Below are 21,652 nucleotides of genomic sequence, written 5' to 3' on the forward strand. Positions count from 1 at the left end.
ACATTTAAGGTCTGTATTTTCCAAAGACCTTCAGGGATTTTATAGCACAAGGACCCTGACTCCTTGATTATGCTCTTAAATCTCATAGGTACTATAAAAAGTGACTCCAGTTTGCTCCAAGTTCATCAGATAGCAGGGACTGTGACAGTGGCACTCTACCCATGACACCAGACTGTCCCAGTGTGACCAGAAGAGCGCATGGATTTATTAAGCAACTACTTGCCAGCCTGCATCGGTGTGGTTAAAGCCCCCAACACCTTTCACTGCTTGCTCCCCAGCCCAAACTGCTGACCAGGTGGCTTTTCCCACCCCTTGGGGCAGAAGGGTATCAGCTACTCTGAGTCTTGGTGCCACCTCAGCCATCTCTTAGTGACTCCCTATTAAAGTTGTCAGATAACTACTTTCTGCTTCCATGTGTCACCTCAGAGGGTAGAAAGGCCCTTTCACTGCCTCCCTTATATACTGGGTAGCAGCCCCATGCCCTGAAACACAACTGCCATGGTCTACCCCAGAGGTGGCTACACTTTAGCAGAAGGCAGAATGATGTTGGGGGTCGCTGTAGAATACCAGTAACCAAACTGGTGCAATCTCTTCCCAGCACCCAGGAGGCGCTGTGTTTGATAGCACTGGGGCACATCCATCTCGGAGACAAACAGTGACAAACAGTGTCCGGTAGCACAGGCAGGGAGCAGAGAGGGGAGCAGCGAAGCACTGCCTTACCAGGAAGTCCCCATTGACTATGAGAGCTCTCTTCTTATGGCGCAAGGCCTCTGGGCACTGCTGGAAGAAGCAGCTGCTGTACAAGGCTTCCTCACTGCTGCTCACATTGTTGTGGCTCACCCAGCAGGCCTCGAGGATTTCACTGTGCAGGGAAGGGACAGGCAGAGCTGAGCCAGCATGCTGGGAACACTGTACATGCTTTGTGACTTTGATTGGAACCTACTGATGGCCTCTGCCACCTCAAAGCCAGGTCCGGGGACCTGGGACCAGCACCCAGTGGTGGGAACAGAAGGGAGAGACAGGATGCCACAAGAGTTCACAGATATCAGAAATCAGCCCCCATCCAGGCAGGCCTGAGAACAAAGTTTCATGTGGCTAGGAGGCTGGAGAGCTGTGTTAAGCACTTTCTGCCAAGGAGAAGAGAGTTGTAGTGGCCAGCACAGAGCAGCGAGGCCGGGAAGAGCATCAGAAGATGATGAGGGAGATGGAAATCTGGGCTTGGACACAGAAGGAGAAGCATCTCTGGCAGTTTGGCTCTCTGCCCACACTCATACACCCTCAGGTGTCTCCTTCAATAGGAGTAACCTCCTTCCCTGCCTAGTGGGAGATTGTCCTGAACCAGGAGCTCGCAATTTCTCACCTTATCTTCTTCTCCTCCAGGACCTCCATGTCATCCGTGAGCAGCTTACATGCATAGCCAACATTCATTGCAGTCTCTGCAACACACATGTATCAGCGGCCAATGGCTGCACAGTGCTGTCACCTCCATGCCCAGGCAGCCCTCAAGTCCTGCCTCAAGCCAGGCAGAACAGTCCTAGGGCAGACAGCAGGAGCCAAGGATTTTATTCTAGCTCTTGCCCTATGCCATCATGCAAATGGCTTCCCCTTCCTCAGTTTCCCCATTGGTGACATGATCCGTAGGATGTGCTATTATCGTATATGAAAGGTACCAGCAGAGCCTCTTTGCTGTCCTCTCTCTCCCAGAGTCTCTTCTCTTCTCTGGCCCTTATTAGAGAAAACCCAAAATGTGTTGGTAGGGTCTGGAGCTGCCTCCACTGACCTTGTTTATCGCCTGTCAGCACCCAAACTTTTATATTGCCCAGTTTCAGCAGCTGGATGGTCTCAGGGACTCCATCTTGCAACTTATCTTCAATGGCCGTGGCCCCAAGCAGCTGCAAGGAGAGTGAGTCAGTGTCACAGTGTGGGGCAGGATGGCAGGGGCAAGATAGAGTTGGGAATTGCCCCTGGATCCACTTAGGGATTCTGTGTCCCTACAGACTCCATCCTCTTCCCATGGGTGTCCCTGCAGGACATAACCTGACAGATCTCTAGCTCAGCGTCTACTGGAACGTCACAAAATCATCCATGCGGGTGATCTCAGCCCACTCTCTCCCTCTGCAGATGGGTGTTGGGTCAGACACTTTTCCTCCTCGCCCTGGGGAACTGAACCCAGCACTCCTACCCTCCATGGGACCAGTAGGGACCTACACAGACAGTTCCTCCTAACCCCCCCCCAGCATCAGCCCACCTGCAAATTTTGCTCCATCTCCTCATACAGCTTGTCAAGCTCCCGCGCACGGTCCTGCAGCAGGACACTGGCTTCATGGTACCTCCTGCTCCACTTGCTGTAGTCAGCTTCATTCACCACCTTGCTGGCCAGACATAAAGTCCTCAAGGTCTCCGCGGCGAAGCGCTGCAGAGATGAGACAGCCACTGGATCAGGTCTCCCTTCCTTTGGCCAGGATAGCTCTCATGCTGGACAGGGGCATTGTGCCAGGCAGCCACAATGCTCCCACATGCAGAGCCACAGGCCCTGCAGGATTTTAGCATCTCCTCTGGGCTACGACTATCTCCCCAGCCTACAGCATCCCCAGTAGTAGCCCTGGGATGCAATCAGCCCACACAGAGGACTGAGGGTGGATTTGATACCCTCTTAACCCCATCCGACAGGCAGACAAGGCTCCTAGGACAGAAGGAAGAAAGAATCCTGAAGGCAGAGGGGGAGAGAATAGCAGTGGCTTCAAGGCATCCAGCCCAAAGCCAGCAAGCGGGAGACCAGCCCTTTCCACCTCAGGCCGGTACAGAACTCACGTCCAGCGCTGTCTCAGTGAAGGTCTCATTGGGCCCTCGCCTGTGCAGCCTTGCCAGGATCACTGTGTCAGCCCCCTTGGTGTAGAGCCGGATTGTCCCCTCAGGGTCTCGCACTGGAAGGGGAAGGACAACACTTAGGCACCCAGAGAGCTGCCCCTCACTCGTAGCCATCCCAGCAGCAGGAAACTGGGAGCTCAGGGAGACAGGCCAACATGACTGTGCTATGGGAGACACCACAGATAACACCTGATGTTCTTCTGCAGCAGGGACTGGTTATGGAGCTGGTCATAGCAGATCCCACAGGTCACCCCTGATCTACACACATTACCATGAGGGAAGGTCAGGCCTCCTGGACTGTCAGTTCCTCGCATACCTCCTCTGAGCCCCTGCTTTACATCCTCTCTTCTTTGTGGGGCAAAAACCTTCTTGGCTGCCTTCACCAAAGTATCAGGGCAAACAGAACCACAAAGATGACCAGGACAATTCTTAAGAGTCCCTGTGCCAGCAGCAATCAATTGCACCCATCCCAGTGCCATCCCTTGTAGGACTGAGAACAGAAGGGACCCTTTGTGGTCCTGGAAGGAGTCCCTGAGACACCCCATCCCACTAACCCAGGACTGACATCCTCTTGCGATCACTGTTGAAGTCCAGCATGGCCAGCACTTTGTATGTCCTCTTCACCCCCAGCTCGCTGACAGTGATAGTGTCTTGTGTTCGGGCCAGAAAGACGTACCCCAAGTTCCTGGCTGCCAACACCAGTGCTTCTTCATCGGGTGAGGCTGCCTGATAAACCAGCTGGTCTGCAGAAAAGGAGTAGAGAGTAGGATGGGGTAGGCAAGGAGATTCCCACTCCAGCCAAGCACCTCTTATGCCTCTGAGATTCCCCATGCTTGCCCAGCACAAACACTTCCTATAGGGACCCTAAAGTCCAAGCCGGTAGGCTATGGAAACTCGGTCCCAATTGTCTTATTTTTTCTGCTCATCATCCTGAACAGGATAAATGCCCAGAGATGAATTATCACCCCTGTGTTCCCCAACTCATTGGTTTTAAAACAAACCCAAATGTATACATCAGGGCCAGAGGCTATTGCTAGGACACTAGCCCAAGCATCACTGGGTTCTTACGCAGCCTACTCTGCCTAAACCAGAGCTTTACTGGTGAGTGGAAAAGCCATCACAGCCTCAGTGCCCTGAACTACCTGGGGGACTTCACCCTGCTCAGAACATGGGTGCGGGAACACACAGTCGACACTAGAGCCCACTCACTGTCGCTCTCCTCTACCATGACGGTGTGGCAGAGGGCTAGCAGCCTCAGGAACTCCCTGAGCACAGGGTCGGTGTCCTGCTGGACAGCTTCCAGCAGCATGGGGTCATAAAACTCCAACTTCTTGTCTGCATGGTGGCTCCAGGTCGGCCCTGATCCCTGCAAAAGGTGCAGACAGGCTACTGGCACCCGAGAAACCGAGCATGGGGGCCTGCCAGTACAGCTCTCCAGCACGATTTTGTTAGGCTCCAGTAGAATGATCAGATCATGTGTTGACCTGTGCTATGACTGCTTTAGAGCTGAGCCAAGGCAGATCAGAGTCAAACCCTGGGGTGAGAGACCACAAGTAACAGTGCACACTTTTGGCTGATTCACTTCATCAGTGAAATCTGTGCAATCCTGGTGTGTCCCCTCTCTCCTTTCCCCTGGGTCTAATGCCAGTGGACTTGCTCTTTATTCACACCAGCATGAGGAGATCAGAACCACGGTCCATAAACCTCGCTTTCCATTGCTTATGCCAAGGGGTTGGGTATAAAAAGGCTGGAAAAATCAGAACTGCAGTATTTTATAACCATGTTTCCCTTGTACTTAACCACACACCCAGCAGTTGAGAACCACCAAACTCTCCACCCCAAGGAGTCACATGCCTCTTTCTCACAAGATGGTACCCAAATTGCAAGACAGATGTGCTACAAAACAAAAGGCTGATCCTGTTCCCATCAGAATCAAGAGCTTTTACGGTTTTGCCCCCAGTGAGGAGCAACATCTGACCCTGTGTTACATGGGACAGTGAGGGAAATTACGCACCGACGGCTGTTTGTTCTCATGGCCTGTGCTCATACCTGCCAAAATAAAAATAATTCAATCAATACAGAGCTGGCAGGGAACATTACTAGCAGGGGCTTTGACCAAATTTTCTAGAAGGATCTGATTCTTTTGCTGACCAACAAGAAACGTGTAAAAAGGGACATGTTTTCAACATCTGCTCAGTGTTTTTCCCTTGTGAGCCAGGCTCCATTAGGATGTCTGGGTTTGACCTGGCTCCCCCAAATCCCTATTCACTTTTTCAAAAGTTGGCCTTAATTAAATAGAACAATCTGTGGATTAACTACATGCTTCTGTTTCTCCCTTCTGTCTCAGGGTTTTGAGGGGATCTCAGTCCCTGCTGAGGCTCTGCCTCACGGGTGGAGAGACAGAACGGTCCAAGGGCTGCCAGGACATAGCCCAGGACTCTTAAGGCCATTTATTTGTTGGTCATTTATTTGTTTCTTTGTGAAGGACAAATGCAAGTGTTTTATTGGCTCAGCAACTGTTCATGCTTTCTACACGTCTTTAATGTTAACAATTCAGGTCTGGCTCTCATCTGCCTTTCTAGGGATACTCTACAGTTGGCTGAAGATTGGCAGGATTACGGCAATGTTACTAACGCAGAGATGCACCATGATAGATCAGACAGGAAGAAATTGGTTTATGTCTTCCTTAAAACTTTTTTTTTTTTTTTGCTCCTGTTTGCTTTTATCACCATCCCTTTGACTCAAGTGCCTGATAAATATTTCAGGGGAAAGGAGCTTCATGCTAAACCTCTGGCCCTACCTGCTCTATAAAGTTCACTAATTAAGCACTGAGACAGCTCCCAAAAGTCAGCCAACACCACCAAGCGTAACAGTAAGAGAGGAAGAAAGACTTGGCAATTCTCAGGTTTCTAAGGGGAAAAACAAGCAGAAAAATAACAACAAAAAGAGTGTTACTTGCCTTCACCATAAAGAAGCAACATAAAAGGAACAATGTAATTTCTTTGCTTCCTCCACAGTTCACCTTTAAGACGAGAGGCTGTAGTCTAGCGGGGGGAGGCAGTTTGATATTTTCTGACATATCTCAGAAGAGCGGCAGGGGCCCAGAAGGAAGCTAAAGAGGAAGCAGGTATCCTCTCTCTTTCCTCCCCTCTCAGCCCTGCTGCTCTGCATTGAACTTGTGAGGAGAGAGAACTGAAGTAAAGGTCCTTTCAACAGAACAGAGCGTTTCTGTTTCAGTTGCAATTTCCCAAACTTTTGCGGGAAACAAAAACACCTCAAAATGCCCATGTTTGGAAATCAAGCTGGAGATTCACCAGAAACCCAGAAAATGATGTGCTGCAGGAGGGGAGGGTGAGGAATCCACACATTAAGAGCACGAAATCCGTTTGACTTCAGGTGCATAGGCCCCTACAATGCATCGACAGCCTGATAACACAGGAGTTAGCTGAATTCCTGTATCATCTTCTGCCTAAGCATCAGATGTTTGTCACATAGATAACTTACATGCCCCCAGCTTCCTAGCAAGTCAGGAGTAGAAAGAACTCAAGTACCTTGCACTTAGCCCCATGCCCTAAATGCAAGGTCTACCTCACTCATAAGTCCCTACAAACTTGCTTCCACCAGTACTTACCATAGATTGTCCCATTGATGCAGCATTTCTTAAAGCTCATGATGTTTTGTGTCAGGGTGCCAGTCTTGTCTGAGAAGATGTATTCGATCTGGCCAAGCTGATCATTGAGGCTGGTGCTTCTGGCTTTTGCTGGTATGTCCTTGACAGCATAATACATTTCCAAATCCCAGTTGATAAAAAAGCTGTTCACCAGGTAGATGAATTCAAACCTAGGGAGTCAGATGGAAGAAAACTTACACCAGGGAAGGAGATTGCATTGCACGCATCCCAGGGGGACTTGGGGCTTTGATATGGGAAGAAAGGGCAGAGGGGAACTCCCCACCTTGAACCTAGTGCTCTGAGCTTGGAAGAAGCAAAAGAGTTTTCATTGTTCATGGTCAGGTTACCAGAAGGCTCATCACACCAGACTGGGAGCCCTTTGGGTCCCTGGCATCTCAGCTCCTCTGGAAATCTGGCCCTTGATGAAAAACTTCATAGATCTGGAGATTCAGTGAAGGGCCTAAAAGTTTTGAAATTGTATCTTTGAGCACAAATTATGATTATTAACTGCATGCCATCAACGGCTGCATCCTTCTCTTCCCCTTCCTGCTGCTGCTCAGTGGAGAAATACCACCTTCATCAATTTGTCATCCACAGCCTACCCACAACTGCCAACATCAACAATTGCCCTTACATCTCTTTTCTGGCTTTTTTCTGAGAAGATCTCAGAGCACATTGTTAATGTTTGTAAGAAGCTCAAACCACACCCATCTTCACATTCTTGCAGTCAGTGGAACATGCAGAAATGATTTGCTCAGGGTCACAGCTGAATCTTTCGTGCAGTCCCATTTTATGGCTGCAAACCAAGATGCCAGATGATGGCTAAGGGCCTGGATGATGGTACTAGTTTCTGAGCATTTGCAAGTTCTGGAGTTCTTACGTTATATACATGGACATCGGTATGATGATGCTCAGGAGAACTGTGAAGCCCCAGAAGTTGAAGAAGGCCTGCTTGGCGGGAGTTGTGTGCTTGTAGAGAGCAGAGAGGTAGCTGTGCTTCTCCTGGAACCTCCTTGCCCAGAATCCAGAGGCAACAGCAAGGCACAGTGATATGACCAACAGCACCAGGAAGATCTGAGAAGGGAAGCCAGGATGAGAAAGCCACGTCACACAGAATCCACCAACCTCTTCTCTAGGACAAACCATTGCCTCTTCCACACTGTTTTTCTCTTTTAACTGTAAACCTGTGGAAAGGTGTCCCTGTGTCTGAAGCTGGTTCGAGATAACTACAGAAGTTGGAGCTTATCCTGCACTGAGATGAAGGAACACAGCAAAGATTACAGCTTTACACATCTACAGAGCATTCACAATGAAACCCAACTTTCCCACCTTTGCTAATTGCCTCAGGCACCATCTTCCTGCACAAAGGGCACCCCTGCAGCCTTCCTGCTGAAGTTATGAGCAAAGCAGTGCCAGTGGCCTATTTGTGAGGTGATGATACTCAGCTGCTAAGAACTTTGCTTCAAACAGATGAGAGGCTCCTCCCTCCCATGTCCTCCCTGTGCTGAACAAAAAGGTCTCTCAGCTCAGACCACATCCTAGGACCTGCAGTTAGGAGGATTCAAGGGGGTCAGAAGGGAGATTTTCACTTTACAAGACCTTAGGAACTGTTTTGGCAGTCACATTCCTCCTTCAGCTCAGCAAGGACCTGGAGCAGAGCAGACAGGAGAGGCGGCTGTGGGGAAGACAGTGAATGATGGGTTTTGGTACCAACACTGAAAATGCAAGCTGCTCACTCAACACTACCTGGAGCCAAAGCCCCAGCCTCACTCCCTGCCTCCAGCTCAAGGTTTCCAGCCTCTCTTCTGTGGATTTGAGCATCGGTCCTCACCTAAGTGCCAAGGTCCCATTGCCTGCAGGCTCTTGACCATGGAGCAGAGCATGGCAGCCACCTTAAGCCTCTAGGCCTCAAATAGCCAAAGTATCCCCTGATCAGCCGGTGTCCCAGCTCCCGAGTCAAGGATGTTGTACTGCCACAAAACAGTGCCTTGGGGTTTAGGATCCTGAATACTCCAAGTCCCTGGTTTTGAGATAGGCCTGCCAAATGGACTGCTAGAGAGCTGAGGATTCAGAGCTGACAAGGTCCAGGGCTCCTGGGTTTCAGGAACTCAACCACAGAACAAACTGCTCCAGACCCAGCAAATGCCAGCTGCTGGGAACATAACTTGGTAGTTAACCTGCACCACATTAAAACCAAGATATTTTGAACAAAACGGTTCAGGCTCAAAAAAACTTGAAAGAAACAGCATTTCATGAAAGAATGTGTGGGCAGTCCCAGGATGCTCGTGGCTTGTTTGAGATGTGTTTGCAGCACACTCACTATGATTACCAGCCGGTCCATCATGTGGTCCAACTTGGTTTTCTTCCACTTGATCTTTCCACAGTTCCTCATAATTTTGGAATCAAATCCTGGAAAAGAGACATTTTAGAAGTGAAAACACAAGCCCGCAGCCCCGAGAAGGTTGACTTGCAGCTAAGTGATGCTCTTTTCTCCACAGCCACATCTCCTCACCTCTAAAGACTTCAGAGCACCAGATCTCTTGACCAGTGGTTCCAATGGTTAATCAAGCTGTTGTTGCACAATCAGAAGTGCTGCTTACACCAGCCTAAGATCTTATCCCTCCCCTTACCCACAGCTACTCATCACCAAGCTCTCAGCTGTACTGGCCCATCTGTGAAGGCACCACAAGGTAAAATGGATCCAGGATCTGATCCAGGTGAAATATAATGTGGAATAAATTGATGTTTGCTTCAGTCAGCTTGTCTTCCTGACAGTGAGCCTGACACCAGCAAACCTTAGTACCAATTTTTGGGGGTTTGGTTACAGTGGCAGGTCCTTCTCACTTTGTATCAGCTGAGGATCAGACCTGCTGATGTTGGTAGTGCTTGGATGACTTAAAAGCTCTGGGAATCCTGCCTTCCCTGATCTTGGCCCAGAGGCAAAGCAGAGTCTGGGCACTCACCTGCATAGATAACTAAGCCATAGCAAACGTCGGTGTTGCGTAACTTGCAGCCTCTCAACAAGATCCTTTCGCTATCCAGCGAGTATGTCTCACCCTTCCACTCCAGCATGCCGTTGAAGCTGTGCATCCGGCTGTTGGGCTCCTCGCAGGTCACTTTCCCTTGGGCAGAGAGGATACAATTCAAGCTTTGGCTTCTGGAGAACTATGAGATAGTTCCTCTTTCCCACACCTGCCCTCTCCAGAGAGGGATGACAAGGGCTTCTTGGGGGAAATTCAGATTTCACCAGGGCATCTCCAGAGGCAGCTGTGACTAGGATGACTCAAAGCAAGGCCAGGCTGAGATCGTGTGCCTACCTGAGTGCTGGGAAGGAGGTTCAGCACTATCCTTCACATCCTATGGATGATCAGACAAAGGGGAAAAATCCAGGACCTAAGTTCAAGTCTGGGAGCTCCTGGGATGAGACCAAAGACCCAACCACCCCAGAGGAAGTGCTAGATCCTAGCAGGAAAGATGAGAGCCAAGGCGCGAGGATTGAGAACTGGCTAGATGGCAGAGCTCAGAGGGTTATGATCAGCGGTGCAGAGTCTAGTTGGAGGCCTGTAGCTAGCTGTGTCCCCTAGGGGTTGGTACTGGGTCCAGTCTTGTTCAACTTTTTCGTCAGTGACCTGGATGAAGGGACAGAGCGCACCCTCAGCAAGTTTGCTGATGATACTGAGCTGGGAGGGGTGGCTGACGCACCAGGAGGCTGTGCTGCCATTCCGAGGGACCTGGACAGGCTGGAGAGTTGGGCGGAGAGGAACCTCCTGAAGTTCAACCAAGGCAAGCGCAGGGTCCTGCATCTAGGGAGGAATAACCCCATGCACCAGGACAGGTCGGGGACTGACCTGCTGGAAAGCAGCTCTGGAGAGAAGGACCTGGGAGTGCTGGTGGACAAGAAGTGAAGCGTGAGGCAACAATGTGCCCTTGTGGCCAGAAGGGCCAACGGTCTGCAACCTGTGTTGCCAGCAGGTGGAGGGAGGTGATCCTGCCCCTCTCCTCAGCCCTGGAGAGGCCACATCTGGAGTACTGCGTGCAATTCTGGGCTCCCCAGTACAAGAGAGGCATGGCCCTACTGGAGAGAGTCCAGCGGAGGGCTACAAAGATGAGGAGGGCACTGGCGCATCTCTGCTGTGAAGAGAGGCTGCGAGAGCTGGGCCTGTTGAGCCTGGAGAAGAGAAGACTGAGAGGGGATCTCATCAATGTACACAAAAATCTGAAGGGAGGGTGTCAAGAGGATGGGGCCAGACTCTTCTCCGTGGTGCTCAGCGACGGGACGAGAGGCAACGGGCAGAAACTGAAACACAGGCAGTTCCATCTGAACATGAGGAAAAACTTCTTGAGTGTGAGGGTGACGGAGCACGGGCACAGGTTGCCCAGAGAGGCTGTGGAGTCTCCTTCGCTGGAGATATTCAAAACCCGCCTGGACGCGATCCTGGGAAATATGCTCTAGAGGACCCTGCTTGAGCAGGGAGGTTGGACTAGATGATCTCCAGAGGTCCCTTCCAACTTGAACCATTCTGTGAGTCTACGGGGAAGGTGTGCAACCCTGAGGGACCCATCAGAGAGACACGCAGCTGGGGAAGGGCCTCCAAGCAGGGTGCTTCAGTATGAACCACCCTCCCAGCCTTGCAGGCAGGAACAAGTGCAACCACCTGTTGGAGCAAGAATACTTGGCATATGAGGGGATAGAGCAAGGAGTGCGGAGACTCCCCCCACGCCAGGGCTGAACCGACCTGATCCCAGGGGAGCTTCGTCGTGGCTCATCTGAGAAACTCACCATCAAATGCAGCCACGCTCTCCTCACTCACCAGTTCCTGGTGGGTGACCAGAAGGGCCTGTCTGAACTTCAGGTTCGTTTCTCTGTAAACAAGAACAGAGGAGAGGAGGGAAGAGGGGGGATAACAACTGAAACAACCCCATGAGGTGACAGAGCTGTTAACTCTGCTATCAGACCCATGGCATGGAGACTGCCACTAATTATCGGGTGACTGAGTGATGGTAATGTTTGGCAATGGAAAACAAGATAGAAGCCTATCATGCCAGGCATGGAGCATTCATACAGAGAGAAAACCTTGGCTCTGAGACCTTATCATTAAATAAATCCTACAGAAGGAGGCAGGAGGGTTGGGCAGCTATTATCCTTCTTTTGACTGATAGGGAATTATGAGATGAAGAGATTTGCCTGACATCACACAGATGCTCTTGGAAGGGCTGGAGATGTCCCCCAGCTATGGATAGGCCAAAAACAAGTGCCTCAATTGTCTTTTGGCCCCTATTTTCAAAATTAGGGGCTCAAATCCCATTTCTGGAATGTCTTGTCGGTTTGGTTTTCAGAGATGCTGAGCCCCCCGATCTCTTAGTTTCTACTGAACTCACAGGTCTTCCACCATGCCTGACAACCAGCCCCAATGCTGGGGGGGCCCCCAAGATCAGAGGCTTCAGCTGTTGGCTGGGATGTCTCCACTCCTTTCCCCATGGCAACAACCACATCTCTGCATCTCTCCTCACCCATCAATATCTGCTGTCTCCACATAGCACAGGCTGCTGGGCTCCGAGCTGCACAGCAAGAGCATGTCAGCCTTGAAAAGTAAGGGGAGAGAAAGAGCACCTCACTGAGTCTCTCCTTGCTAAGACTCTTCTCTATCATCCCCAACATGCACCCAACACCGGGGCCTGACTCACCGGGACGAAGTTTTCCTTGCGCAGACGGACAATATCTCCAACACGGATATCACGCCACTTCTGCCAGCGGAAGCTGCAGAAGAATTAGAGGCCGATAAGAACGCTGCAGCCCTGAAGGCTGTCTTATCCTCACAGAGCAGTAGGAACACGGTCTCTGACAAAGCAAACACTATATCTATCCTCTGGACCAACCTGCCTCTTCCCAGCTTCCTGTATGAATGGGGCCTCCAGACTTTTGTTTCTGTGCCATCACGGTGGTCTGCTGTCCAGATGACTGATGGACAGCTGAGCACTGGGAATGGAACAGGATCTATCAGCCTGTCATATCCATATACCATGTACCCATGGCTGGCAGTGACTTTCAGTCACCAGTGACCTGGCCCCAGGCAGGAAATGCTGGTCCTTTCCTGGACCAGTCTTCCTCTAGATCAGGGGTTAGCAGAAATGTTGCTCTGTGGGACAGAGGTGGAGTCCTGGAGGTACTTCTGTGCCCAGAAGACCCTCCTCCCAGCATAACAAAAGGAGTCAGGGATTCTCAGACCTGTTGCCTGGGAGCGAGACCAGATCATCCCTGGAAGGGAAACAGTGGGACATGCAATAGATTTGGGGAGCAGATGTGAGTTTGCAGAGTCAGGGGTAGTGACACCAAAACCCTTCTCACAACTACTGTGCTCAGGGATGCTCAGCACTTCAGATAAGGTCCATCATTCCACACTTCTTCACAGCAAGTCAGGAAAATGTGGATACAGCTTTCCAAATGCCCTCACCTCTTCCCAGACAGGATTTCACATGGCCTGTTGTTGATCTTCCTGTCACTTTGGTGACGGCCCTGTACAGAGGAGAGGGAAAAAAAGATGTCGAAGGAAATGGATGGACCGTGCCAGGCATCCTTATTCTGTTAATGCCATAATTCTCTGGAGTCAGCCCCAGGGCAAGATCTGCTTTCTGAAGCAACCTGAAGATGCATTCTGATGAACAGTCAGAACCCCCCCAAGGCATTTTCTGGGCACCAAATTGGGAGTACATCCATTGGTCAGGATATTAAAGATGACAGCGAGATGGGGCTCCACTCCCCAAGGGAAGAGACTGTCTGGTCACATTGCTTCAAAGGGAAAATACAAAGTGCTTTGGACATAGTAGAGCTGATGGTACCTCAAGTATGATGAATGCCAGTCAGTATCTCTCAGCTTTTCAGTTCAGTCAAAGGCTCTGTAATAAGCTGCCCCATGCATTCACCTTCCCCCTCAGCATCTATACCCAGAGCTCACAACCTTTAACTCCAACCCATACTCACAATGTCATCAATAAGATCTCGTAAGCCCCGGATGGTGAGAAGGCAGCTCAGGGGGAACAACAAAGTGTACCAAGGCAGTGTGGAGATTTCAGGAAAGGTCTGGAAAAGGAAATGAGACAGCAAGGGAATTTTAAAATCACTGTGACGGGTAAGGGACCAGACACAACTTTCATCCCACCTTCAGACACAACTTCCCTCACTCCCAACTCTCCTTCCAGGCCAGTGCCCTACTCTGGCTGCACCGCACCTAAGACACATCAACAGTTGTGTTTACATAGAACTGCTTTGTTAAGTTTCCATCTCTTTTTAAACTGGATGTGTGAACTACATGTGGATTCCTGAATTTGTAGGTTAGGATTTCTGTTTAGGAGTGGTCTGTGTGAGCTTAGTTTATATCCAAACACAATCATTTACAATAACCAAACTAAGCCTAGGTTAAACCCCTCACAAAGGGTTTGTGAAAGGCAATGAACACAATGTAAACCAGTATCCTTGACACCATTTTAGACCATCACAGTCAATAAAGAACCAGCTTCAGCTGTAGTAAAGCAAATCAGACATACTAAAATAAGAGCATTTCACATGTGAACTCAATTAACCACAGAGGAGAATTTCAACTCATGAGGTTACTACTGTCGCGCAAACCCCTCAGAGAAACCACAGAACTTTGTACCTGTTTAATGATATTCCTTCAGTGTCTAGTTTGTCTCCATGCTTTAACAGGTCTATGGTCTACTGGCTTTCCCTGGGAACAGTGCTCCTAACCTCCTTAGTTGCTCTTCAAAGTCCTACCACAAATGCCCGAAAGATTAAGGGTTGCATGACTTTGTCTCAACTTCTGCGGCTTCTTGTGAGGCATAGAGACTATTTTTTGGTCTTCATACAGAAGAATTGTTTCTTGTGATGAAATAGATGTCCCAGTGGGTTTTCTCACAAGTTTTGGGGCTGTAGCAAACCAGATAGAAAGCCTAAGAGAAATAACCTGTTGAGGTTCTCACAGTGGTCATCTAGAAGATGGAGAGGGAAACCAGGTGTCCTGTCTGACAGTCCCCTACTCTGAACACTAGACAAGCTTCCTTTGCTAGAAGGAAATATCTCTCGCACATGTGTAACTAGCTTGGTGTCAATCTCACCTGTAAGAGGATGACAAAGAGGAAGTAAACATTGGCCATTCGGTGCAACTGCTCATAGAGGTTTAGTGGCAGAAAGGTCAAGATGTTGTACTTGGCTGTTTTAATGGCGTTGTCCTGCAGAAGAAATGCAGGTCAAACTCAAAGTGAGAGTTCAGTCACACAAGATCAAGGATGTGTTTAGAAAATGCTGAAACATTCTGTTATTTTTAAAAGAGGCCTTTTCAGCTCCTCATGGCATAAGAGAGATTTTTCTTTTAAAGTTTTAGTGAAAGAATAAGAGAAAGATTTGTAAGAGCAAAGGGTTATACAACTTAGAAATGTTTTAGAAGTTCAGAAACAAAATATTTTGTTTCATTTTTAACTGATCCTCAGCAAGATGCTCATTATTTAGCTGAGAAAATGAAAAAAAAAATCAGGTTTTGTTCAATTAAAACTTTTTTTCAAAAACCTTTCTTTTGATTTGACCATCAAACTAAAGAACACACTTCATTGAATTCTATTCCTCATTTCAGAGCTCCAGAGAGCATCTGCATCACAAAACAAGGAAACGACCTTTCCTCCTCATATTGGATTATTTATGGCACTCTCCATCCTACTGCAGATCAATCTGTGAGTCTCTGTCATGTCACTCCCCAAAACCAGCTCAGAATATCAGGGGCTGGGTGGACAGCAAAAGAAAAGGCACAGGGTTGGCACAAGCTAACTCACCGCATACTTCTTCTTGGTCAGACAGAAGGCAAATTTCTTCTTGAACTGCAAGTGGTAGTTTCGGTCATTTGCCCTCACCTCCCAGGTGAAAGCTGGAAAAGAAAGCACATGGTAAGTGATCACCTCCTTGGTCTCACTTGCCATCAGCCTCTGGCTTCCAGGGACACGGACCAGACCAGTAATGGTGCTACGAGCTTATGGTGATCCACTGCTGGTGTGATGTGCTTTCCATAACGCACATACACCTTGGGAACGGCCAGCGGTCAGGCTGGTACAGCTAGGACAGAGCAGGGTCTGTGGGGACAGATAGATTATGGACTGGACAGAACAGGTAGGTAGCCAGAAGTTCCCAGATGTGTAGGACTGCTCCCTATGATTTGCCTCTGAGCCTCAGGCTAATCATGTGGGCTAGGGCTTGGTCTATTGGCATAATCAGGCCTGATGAACAATAACTCCCCCAGGCACAGCTTTTGTTATTATTTAAGGCTGGTTGTTCCTCCCCTAATTTCATTTTTGCTATCACAGTGCAGATATGGCCAAGCAAGGCACCCCCCAGTCATGTTCCCCAACTGATAGTCCATCCTTCCAGACCATTTCAGCCTGAACTCACTTCTTGCCCATCTCATATCCCCGTCCCACTTTCAGCTTTCCCATAAACCAAGTGTCTAAAAAAAAAGAAGAAAAAAATATCACTTGTTGCACATTGACCTGGTGGCGGCTTCTTTCCATTCAGGTAGCCTGAGGCTAATTCCTGGTCAGCCATGCTGGCACCACTACCAAGATCTAGGAAAAAAGAGAAGCAAAGTTATTTGCAGTGCTGAGCAACGACAACATAGTCCTACCAGTATGTTAACAATGCAGCCTCATCGGTCCAGGGCAGGACCTGAGGTGGAAGGGGTACTTTTCTTCTAAGGACAAACTGAGATCTTTTATTACTCCAGAGATGTAAATCTGTATGCTCCACAGTTACTGCAGTCTGACATGCAGTCCTCAGTAACCATTTAAACGTTACAGAAGTGGTGATGTCAGGCTGAACACCTATTACCTGAAAAATGACTTTTCTTTTTGTATGTCCCAGAAATAAAATTTCTTCCTTCGGATGTTCCTAATCTTGCTTCTGCATTGCAAAGACTTTTCCTCTATACATTACCCTGTACGCACTGACTGGCCCCATCCCATTCATACTGTTATCTTGTCTTATTGCCTTTCCTCTTACACTTTTCTTTTTTATGCAAAAAAGGGTCAAACTCTCTCCTATCTCATTATGCCATCAGTCCAACTGAAGGGCAATGATTTCTGGTAGGAGTAAATCTAAGCTATAATTGTGAATTTCTCCCTTTGAAGCCTGAGGTCCTTTACACTGCCTTTCTCAGGACCAGCTGCAGCTCTTGGACCTGAAAAGAGATCAAGATTGCACCTCCTGCTGGAGTTTGGGAAAATTGCCTCTGAACCAGATGTCTGCAGGATACAACGGACAGATTTGGCATGCCAGTGAATGGGGACTCTCCCCATCTCCTGGCTACTCTGGAGCCGTGAAGTGGCTCCTGCTGCATGCAGGAGTACAGCAACCTCTGCTTCAGTGGTAGAGGCACGATAGTACCAGAGCACTCACCTCAGGTACCATACATGCAGCTCCTAGGAGACAGTCTCAACCCTCTATTCACAGCTCTGCTGGTGTTCAGTCTGACTTCACAGCATTTCTTTCAAGAGCCTGCATTTGAGCAAATTGTAACTTCCCGAAAGTTGTTCATTTCTGATCTGAAGAGACCAAGAGCTGGAAAATCTCTCACTTCACCCTGGTGTTTTTTCTGATGGTCAGTCACAGATTTGCTATTCATGGATGCCTTAAGTTTACTCAAACCTTGCATGGGCATTGATGCTTGGGGTTATCAGGGCAGGGCCCTGCCTTCCCAGTGTCCTCAGGGATGGTGGGGGGCAGTCTAACCTGAAGAGTGAGGCAGTGTCAACCATTTGCACATGGATTATCTTTCAGGCCCACCTTAGCCCAGCTCCAGATACCCGCAACAACTCAAAGATATTTTTCTCTCTCAGGAAGTTACAGGAAATCATGTGAAGTCATCAACAAGGAGAAGAAATTCTCCCCTTCCTGCCATCACATCCAAGCATCTGTCATACCCGGAGACCAAACGCCTTTGTTAATGACAAGATTTCCCTTACGCTCAGTAGCTCAGTGACCTTCCCTGCAGGGATGTTAGGGAAGATTAATTAATGTTTGTGAAGCATTTTGTGATCCTTACGTGAAAGGAGTCAGTGAAGTGTAAAGCATTAATTACCTTGTTATTAAATAATCCCACATGGAAGTCCATCCCTGCCATTATTTTTTATCTCGCTTGTTTGGTCACTTCCTTTTTTCCATTCCTTCACTGCCGCATCTGCTTCTCTCCCTATCACTCCTTGTGATACAATGCAACTTTGTTTGATATTAGCTTGCCTTGACACACAACACTGCCTCAAGACACTCATGGATGCCACCAGCTGGGCCAGAGCTGTCATCCTCATCCCAAACTCTGCTGGACTTGGGAACAGATAGGTCTCTGAAGTGCCATCTCCCACCTTTCCCTAACCAGCAAGTCCAGACCAAAGATAAATTCAAACCAAAAAAACCAAGCTACTGCAGTATAGTCCTTCATTACCACCAAGAACTCTGCATTTGTAGTTGTACTTGAATCAAAAATTACACCCATGGATTCAGGGCATTTGGGGCCCATTTGTATACATTTTGTACCATAACTAAAAAGGAGGAACACGTTCCAGGGAGAAGGAGCTTCTGCATGTTGTGGGGCAGTAGTACTACTGCTACATAGCTCAAAATGCTGTCTGCCCTGTGGATTACACGGATGCTGAAAGAGCAGGAATGCCTGGAGAGATGAGATTTCTTCCATACCTGGCTGCACAGAAGCTCCTTGGCACCCACTCTAGCTTTCCCCCTTGGTTTGGACAAGACAAGGTGGCAAAGGATTTAACATACAGAAGCGCAAAGCTCCCAGCTTCCTCCCTGCTGTTACATACTTGTGTCCTTGTCCCACTGAAACATGGGACATGTTTTCCTACAGACAGTTCTGGGCTGCATGTGGTTGCAGAGAGTCAAGGGAGGAATATCAAGCTTCCTCTCCAAGTCCTTGCTCCTGGCAGGTATGCTGTCTTGCCTCCTCTGAGCAGACAGACGGACAGACCTGACCACACAGAAATATCTCCTCCTCATGAACATAAAGGATGCTGAGGGATATTAACTTACGAGATACCTACACTGCAGGAAACTTCTAAAAGGAGATGAGATGAACCTCAGGGTAGCAAGAACAGGGAAATGGAGCTGGGAGGGTGAGTGCATGGCTCTTTCTCCCTCCTGTCACATGGACGCTGTCCCCTACTCAAGCCTTGATACGCTCATGTGCAAAGCCCTGACAGAACGTGTTGGCTGGGTCAATGAGAATTGCTCCTGGGGACTCTAGTGCCTTCTAGACTCCTGTCTCCCCCAGCCATCAAAAGAAAGGATTTTCATCTTTTCTTTAGAGCTTCCCTAGCTGGTTAGCTCCATGCACATTTCTATCTGTGAAAAAGGTAGCTTAAGGGATTCCTGTTCCACAGCCACTTGCTTACACCCCTCTAAATGGGTCAGTACCCCTTGGTTTGTACTGACGGAGCTGTTTTGGGGTAACACTGTAAACCCAGTCAAGGTTGGACAGAATTCTCCTCTCTTTTCATTATTTTGCAGGTGTGTTAAAAAAAAAAAATCACTACCAGCTTTCCACCACAGCTCCATAAACAACTGCGCTGACATAGCAGAAGAGGACACAATTCATAAGACAGCTTTGTTACAGAAGAAAAGCATATGTGAGCAACTTCCTACACCCTCCTAATACAACTAACCATGCTGGGACCCCACCCACATTGGTCAGGATGCAGACAGGGCAGCTGCTCTCTAAGGGACAAGGAACCAGACAGGGTAACGTGAACAGCAGGGCAGGAGCCCTACCAGCCAGGGCTCTATCCTGCAGCCCCCAAGCAAGACAAGCAGGGCAAACCCAGGGATGGCAGCCAGAATCAGCCCAGATGACCAAGCAAGTTTGTGGTGATGAGGCAGGTCTGAGACCAATCGAGAAAGTCAATCCAGAGGTCAAGGTCAGGTCCAACAACCATAACCAGGGGCAGATGCAGCCAGCAATCACCAGGCAGGTCCAAGGTCAAGAAGCCAGTCCCACAGGTCAGAGTCTAGATCAACAGCATCCACAGCTGTGACCAAACTAGAAACAGACACAGCTACAACACAGCTCAGGCAGTGACTGAGCTTAAATAAAGCTGCTGGGCCCATGGGAGAGGGTGTAGGTGGAGGCCCCAGGTGAGGCTAGTCAGGGCTATTAAGGCCCATTAGTGCACTCAGGGCCCTGACCCATTGCTCAAAGCATCTTCTGACTTTGCTCCTTGCTCCAGGACATTAATATTACAGCTGAGGCTAACAGAGATGTGTACCATGATGTTTGCTTGGTATTACTGTTTCCAAACCAGCAAAAGCTGAGACCATGTTAATCAAAGGGTCTAAACCTCTAATGCTCTGATTCTCACCAAAATGCATTGGAAGACCTTGTTTTTGTCTGTGGTTCCCTTCAGAAGTGACCTTTTTGTGCTCAGGGTCAGGCCTGAAGTTGAATATCCAGCATGTCCCTGATGTGCTTAGCATTTCTGAGCCCCATTGTACTGAATAATGATTGCTATTACCGCCTCTGCTCACATTGCTCATCGGCTCCAAATGACCAGTGTTCCCAGGTGATGCCAGACAAAAGTGCAGCTAATTAAGCACCTGCAGTTGGCAGGATGTGAAGCCCTCCATGGTGCTGTGTGCAAAGGCAGCAAGATTAGCTGCCTGGCCAGCTGGGCTGCTGGAAAACAGGCATCCACATCAGAGCCCAGAAAGCAAGGGCGAAAGAAAAGAAAGGCCAATTCAAAGCACTGGAGAAATATATCCAGGAAGGTGTAAGCAGCGAGCTTCGTTCCAAGAAAACGCTCTACAAATCTCATTCATCGCCTAGATAATTAAAAATAAAAATTACACTTTGGGTATGCAGGAACAAGCATTAATCTGCTGCCAGGGCACCCTGCCAGCCTGAGGCCAGCTAAAAGTGACTGGCAAATGCTGAGCATGCAAACCACCCTCTTGCACTCTCCCCAAAGCATCCCAGCTGTGCTGAGTTTCCCCTGGGAAGAAAGGATGGTCGAGGGCACAGGACAGAAGCCAGCCTACTGGGGATCACTCTCTCAATGCCTTCTGAACTATGTGTGCCTCTTCTCCGTCCTCTGCCCTCATTTCTGCTTCACGCACTGGTGGTGCTGAGCCCAGAGCACCGTGTCCCTGTCCTCTGCTGCCAGGCTTGCACCTGGCTTTGCTTTAAACTCCCCGCAGATCCTCTCACCACCATCCTCAGGCAATTGCTCCCCTGCTCTGACTGCTGACCCGCGTCTCATCTAGACTGCCATTTATCAGGACACGGAAAGCCTCTCTAGCTAGATGCAAAGGCCTGGGATGAGCTGGCAGGTCCATCTAGTGCCGAGGGGAACATCCCGTTCCACTGATTCCTGACAAATCAGTAACGTGGTGCTGCTTAGTGACAGAGAGACAACCACACTTTACAACAGGGAAAAAGCACGGCTTTCTCCCCCTGGAATGTCCTTCTAGTTTAGTGGCGGTTTAAGTATGGTGGCTTAAACTAACACTTTGTCACCAGGACGTCCAGTGAGCCAGGCAGAGTCTCAGCTGACAGGCAGTAACCCCAGAGGACATGTCATTGCTTTCCATGACCAGCTCTGAGCAGCCATGATGCCAGACCACGTGGGTACATTTCATGCCACATTCGAGCACCTCATTCCCAGCCAGCTGAAGGCAGATTCTGGATGCCAGGAGCTAAACACAAATCAACCAGTCTTAAACCAAAATAGGAACAGAACCACAAGAGTTTGCACTGGGTTAGTGAAACACGCTTAGATTTGTATCACTGGTTGAATTGATCTCAGAGGCTATTAGGCAGGATCATAGTGTACATTTCTATTCCGTTTCAGCTTTCAAATCTCTGGATAAATGTTCAGGAGTTGCTCCGTTCAGTAAAACATTCAAAAGCAGTTCTGGTGTGCATCACCACTGCAGTGGCCAACTTCTGTGAGAAGAAGAGGAGTTTCTAAAAGTTTTTCTTCCCCTCCTGGTCTCTACCAAGTGAGCAAAGCTCCAGCAGAGCCTATGAAAAAGAGCGAGACAAACGTCACTGGGTAATTTGGGGGTCAACCCAA

The 21,652-nt window shown here is 48.9% G+C and overlaps 1 protein-coding gene across 1 annotated transcript in view; it reads right to left on the minus strand.

Annotated features, from left to right (window-relative positions):
- ATP8B3 (ATPase phospholipid transporting 8B3) overlaps positions 1-21,652 on the minus strand; it is a 29,978-nt gene that overhangs the window by 5,360 nt on the left and 2,966 nt on the right. The window contains exons 2-21 of the mRNA XM_068919710.1: positions 16,067-16,141; positions 15,359-15,450; positions 14,651-14,764; positions 13,518-13,616; positions 12,991-13,052; positions 12,224-12,296; positions 12,050-12,120; positions 11,319-11,401; positions 9,502-9,660; positions 8,859-8,947; positions 7,419-7,612; positions 6,500-6,708; positions 4,883-4,917; positions 4,078-4,234; positions 3,423-3,611; positions 2,812-2,924; positions 2,249-2,413; positions 1,781-1,892; positions 1,361-1,436; positions 721-862 (exon numbers count right to left, since the gene is read on the minus strand). Coding sequence (XP_068775811.1) covers positions 721-862; positions 1,361-1,436; positions 1,781-1,892; positions 2,249-2,413; positions 2,812-2,924; positions 3,423-3,611; positions 4,078-4,234; positions 4,883-4,917; positions 6,500-6,708; positions 7,419-7,612; positions 8,859-8,947; positions 9,502-9,660; positions 11,319-11,401; positions 12,050-12,120; positions 12,224-12,296; positions 12,991-13,052; positions 13,518-13,616; positions 14,651-14,764; positions 15,359-15,450; positions 16,067-16,121 — 2,289 coding nt within the window. The 5' untranslated portion in view covers positions 16,122-16,141. The remainder of the gene's footprint in view (positions 1-720; positions 863-1,360; positions 1,437-1,780; positions 1,893-2,248; positions 2,414-2,811; positions 2,925-3,422; positions 3,612-4,077; positions 4,235-4,882; positions 4,918-6,499; positions 6,709-7,418; positions 7,613-8,858; positions 8,948-9,501; positions 9,661-11,318; positions 11,402-12,049; positions 12,121-12,223; positions 12,297-12,990; positions 13,053-13,517; positions 13,617-14,650; positions 14,765-15,358; positions 15,451-16,066; positions 16,142-21,652) is intronic.

Source organism: Struthio camelus, chromosome 26 (genome assembly GCF_040807025.1).
Source record: "Struthio camelus isolate bStrCam1 chromosome 26, bStrCam1.hap1, whole genome shotgun sequence".
Taxonomy (NCBI): domain Eukaryota; kingdom Metazoa; phylum Chordata; class Aves; order Struthioniformes; family Struthionidae; genus Struthio; species Struthio camelus.